This window comes from Aristolochia californica, unplaced genomic scaffold, assembly GCF_029961685.1.
Source record: "Aristolochia californica isolate CCGP_79_NKW_82.1479 unplaced genomic scaffold, dmAriCali1.0.hap1 SCAF_3, whole genome shotgun sequence".
Taxonomy (NCBI): domain Eukaryota; kingdom Viridiplantae; phylum Streptophyta; class Magnoliopsida; order Piperales; family Aristolochiaceae; genus Aristolochia; species Aristolochia californica.
The window spans coordinates 12,599,090-12,603,119 of NW_027181992.1; the positions used below are offsets into that span (position 1 = coordinate 12,599,090).

At 40.3% G+C, this 4,030-nt stretch overlaps 1 protein-coding gene across 2 annotated transcripts; it reads right to left on the reverse strand.

Annotated features, from left to right (window-relative positions):
* Window positions 1–1,199: 1,199 nt before the first annotated feature.
* On the reverse strand, window positions 1,200–3,773 carry LOC137960325 (putative indole-3-acetic acid-amido synthetase GH3.9). 2 transcript variants are annotated; one of them, XM_068807917.1, is made up of 4 exons: window positions 3,444–3,773; window positions 3,169–3,270; window positions 1,877–2,691; window positions 1,200–1,792 (listed from the first exon to the last, which is right to left on the reverse strand). In XM_068807917.1, the coding sequence occupies exons 1-4, from the start codon at window positions 3,722–3,724 to the stop codon at window positions 1,224–1,226; spliced, it is 1,767 nt and encodes a 588-aa protein (XP_068664018.1). In that variant the 5' UTR covers window positions 3,725–3,773; the 3' UTR covers window positions 1,200–1,223. The 2 variants fall into 2 exon arrangements, with proteins under 2 accessions (XP_068664018.1, XP_068664017.1); XM_068807916.1 differs by having other exon boundaries at window positions 3,435–3,773.
* Between the last annotated feature and the right edge of the window lie 257 nt (window positions 3,774–4,030).

The following is a 4,030-nucleotide window of genomic DNA, read 5'->3' on the forward strand; positions in this document are numbered from 1 at the left end:
TTAAGATATTTTTAAATTTAAAAAATATTTAAAAAAATTAGTTTTTATAGATCTTATTTGCTAGTACGTGTTTTACTGCCTTCTATTTATTTTAATAAAATATAAATTTTGTATGTTAATTAATTAAAAACTCATATTCTAATCTATTTAACACATTCATTATCGATTTAAGATATTTTTAAAAAATTAAAATGTTTTAAAAGTTATTTTCGTTTATTTAAAATTATAATGAAAGGTATTCTTAAATCAATAATGAAAGGTGTTAACTTAAATTATTTTTTACAAACTTTCTTTAAATTAGGAAATGTCTTAAATTGATAATGAAATATATCAAACAAATTTGAAGAATATTTTTTAATTAATTAATATCCTAATTTTATATTTTATTATTTGAAACAGAAGGTTTGTAACGAAAAATAAGATTTTTGAAAGCTAATTTTTTAATAATAAAATTTTAAATTAGAAAATATCTTAAATATATAAATAAGGGTGTTAATTACATTAAAATATATATTCTTATATAATTAATATAAATTTGATATTTATACAATAAATTGAAGGTAATGAAACGGTACCGATAAATAAGATTTTTAAGAATTAAAATATTTTTTATAAAATATTGTATTTAGTTAAAAAAATATCTTAAATCAATAATGTAAGGTATTAATTACTTTAGAAAATTATTTTTAAATAATAAATATTTAATTTAATTTTTTTGTTATATTTAATAGAAGATAACAAATTGTGTAAGATTTTTAAAATCAGAAATTAATATTTTCAAAATATTTTTAAAATTATAAAAAAACAATAATAAATTGAAAATGTGTAGAAAAAAAGTATTATGACGAGGAGGGCTGACATATCATATATGTGGATGATAATGGGACATGTGATGTGGCATTGTTTCTCTGTTTGTTGATGTAGCATGATGACGTGCTACCACATAAGCGGTCAAATCGAAGAGTCGAGTTGGACTGTACACATGTGTAGTTGATAGGAGGTCGATGTTGGGTTTTTTTTATATTAAACTTTGAACTTGGTTATTTTTGTTAATATTTATTAAAATTAGGTAATTTAGTAAAATTTCCTTGTGTTTGTTATTTATTCATATAAGATAATCGAGAGAGTAGATTAGGAAAGTGAAAGATGAACGTTTATTCACAAACGGGACAATTAAAGGATAAAAAAGTTTAGTTGGTTCATCGACCCGCTAAGATTGATTGTCACGGAATCCAAGTGGGATCCCTTGGACTGTAGAAGCAGGCGGTAACCCTAGAATCAAGCAAAGCTAATGCAGAGTTGCACTTGATGCACCTCGGCGTCTTATACTGGTTAATGGAACCCCCCTGGCTGATGACCAGATCCATCAATCCCTCGAAAGTGCCTTGCTCAACTATGCGTATCTCCAATGGGCCAACGGACTTATCGTACGTACGGCACCGTCTATATACGTAGTCAAGATTTTCCTCTACGGCTGCGCAACAATCCTCTAGTATCTGTGGCTCCAGAGGCACGGCAACATCCACGGAAGTAGCAATCATCTCCCAGAAGAGTACATAGTGACCTGGTACAGTGGAGGTGTCTGCGTAGCTCGTGTACTCTGCAAGGAGGACGTTGTAGGGTTCCAAGAGTTTCTTGGCCGAGGAAATGCTCTTGTGGAGGTCTTCTTCGTTGGTCTTGTCATTGTCAATGCTGAGGATAACGTTGCGGCGGCAGATGAATCGAAATTGAGGGGCGCTATTGTGGAACCCCACCACCTGGAGCACATCTCCGATGCGATACCTGTACAGACCTGCGCAGGCAGAAATCGACAGGGCCTCTGCCGTATGAGAGCTTGCTTTCGATGGTCTGGCAGTTACCAGAGTAGAAGGCTTACCAGCGAAGGTGGTGGCAACGAGCTCATAGTAGCGGCCGAGCTTGACGTTTACTAAGCTTACGAGCCTATCTTTGGAAACCTCTTCGTCTTGATCGTCGGACTGGGCTCCGTTCTCGAGCTCTATGAACTCGAAGTAGGCCATGTTGGGCAGAAGAGTATACGCCACGTCTGAAGGCTTGGATAAAGGCTTCAAGTTCACCCCGAAGTAGCATTCAGAGGATGCGTACATGGTGCAGACCAATGGCAGCTTTCCGTCGGTGTAGAATTCAAGAGCCGGGATGTACTGCGACATGGATCCCGTCACTACCACCTCGACATACTTGGCCCTGGGCCACAGTTGGCCAAGTATCCCCTTCCAGCACCCGCGATCGCAGATGGCCTCAATCTCGTCGGCGAGATCGGGATTTGGGGAGGCCAAGTAGTCGGACATGGAAGAGCGGCAATTGGGATCAGTGATGGAGGAGTCTAGCTGTCCGAATCGAATGTCATAGCAGAAGCGGGTCCAGTTGCGTTCGAGGAAAGTAATAGCCCGGAGAAAAGCGGACGCAAAGACGGCTCCAAGACGGAGAACCTGCTTTCGGTGAACGAGGCCTGCGAGAAGCTGGCAATACATGCTCTGGCGGCTGTCCATGCAGAGGATAGCCTGGTCGGGGCTGGTAAAGTCGTTGAAGGGGTCCTTGGAACGACACTTGAAGTGCTTACTCTTGTAGTAGCTGGTGAGGACGGGGCGAGCCGGCATCCCCGAGGGCGTCGACATTTCTGATTTCGCAAAGTAGAGATACATGGCTTTCCCCTCGTCCAGGCCAGGTACGTACCTGGAAAATTTCAGAAAATTAAAACGAAATCAAATTTGTGGTCGAAGAGGGAGAAGGAAAGAAAACCAGAAAAAGGAAAAAATATCTGCAAGTAGGCGATTGTCATCAACTGGCTGTACGGACCCAAGGGTCGAGTACTCATAAAAAGAGTTGCAGAAACAGAAACAGAGGCCTTGATTTGTTTTTTTCTGGGGAGTCGGTACCATGCGCTACACGGCATCATCCACCACCGAAAAATCTCCCCTTACATTCTCTTTGCATGAAAATGAAAACCGAGGAGAAGAATGGAAGTTACGAGACAGCTAGTGGGGATGCTTTTCATGCTTCCCACTTTTGAGAGTAGAGAGGCATCCTCTTTTCTCGTACATTTTCCGTCCTCACCTTTCTCAACAAAAAACAAAAAAAAAAAAAAAAGGCTTCTTTCTCTCTCTCTGCCCTCTCGGCCATCCAACTACCTCCATTTTTCATCGTACTTACTGGTTCATGATCGGAATGATAAGGTTGTAAAGATAAGTCCGGCGGTCCAGATCTTCTGCTATTGATGGCATCAGCTTCGGCTCCCCACCGGAAGTCCCAGAACTATCAACAACCAGTTTACGATCAGCTTTCAGTACCCAAGGCAAGAAAATAACTCAACTATACCTATTTACCGCTTTCAGTACTACTCGAGGCATAAAAACAACACAACCAAGTACGCGTTCAGAGTGTTTTAATTGAGGAGAAACAGAAACAGGGAGGGGAACCTGATCAACATCTCTGTGATTGGGTGACCAGATATAAGAGCTGAATCTTCGCCATTAGCTATCTTCTGTATGTAGGGGCGGATTTGGGAGTAAGTAACGACTGGGACGTTGCGTTTAAACGCCCAAGCTTCTGTCGACCCACCGAGATACTTGTTCAGGTACTCAGTGGCTTTGTTTCTTGTTAAAATCTCCTTGAGAATGTTCTCTTGGATTTCATCAGCCTTCTCAGTCAACTTCTCCAATTCCTTGAGGGCCTCCTCCCCTTTGTACTCCAGCTTCTTCCCGTCCATACCACGCGAAAAGCACTTTCTTCTCGCCGGGACACTGGAAAAAGAACAACACTACTGCACCACACACCACAGCAACGATCGTTGCTTTGATGATAGCTGCTTGAATAGTTTGAAGCTCGGTGCACCCCTATATATAATGCTTGCACGGGGTTAAAGCCCGTCCACATAAACCACTTTTGACGTCATTTGATCTGCCTTTCAGCCAATGCGCAGGCTGGTGTCCCAGTGACCCACCTAACTATCAGTCAATTTTTTTTTTATGTAACATCAGCGGCTAAATTATTAGAAGCAGAAAAAGTGACAGCC

Coding starts and splice junctions, on each gene's coding strand:
- LOC137960325 (XM_068807916.1), bottom strand. CDS start 3,724: ATGGACGGGAAGAAGCTGGAGTACAAAGGGGAGGAGGCCCTCAAGGAA. Junction 3,271..3,434: donor ATCACAGAGATGTTGATCAG/GTTCCCCTCCCT, acceptor GGTTGTTGATAG/TTCTGGGACTTCCGGTGGGG. Junction 2,692..3,168: donor ATCATTCCGATCATGAACCA/GTAAGTACGATG, acceptor GAAATTTTCCAG/GTACGTACCTGGCCTGGACG.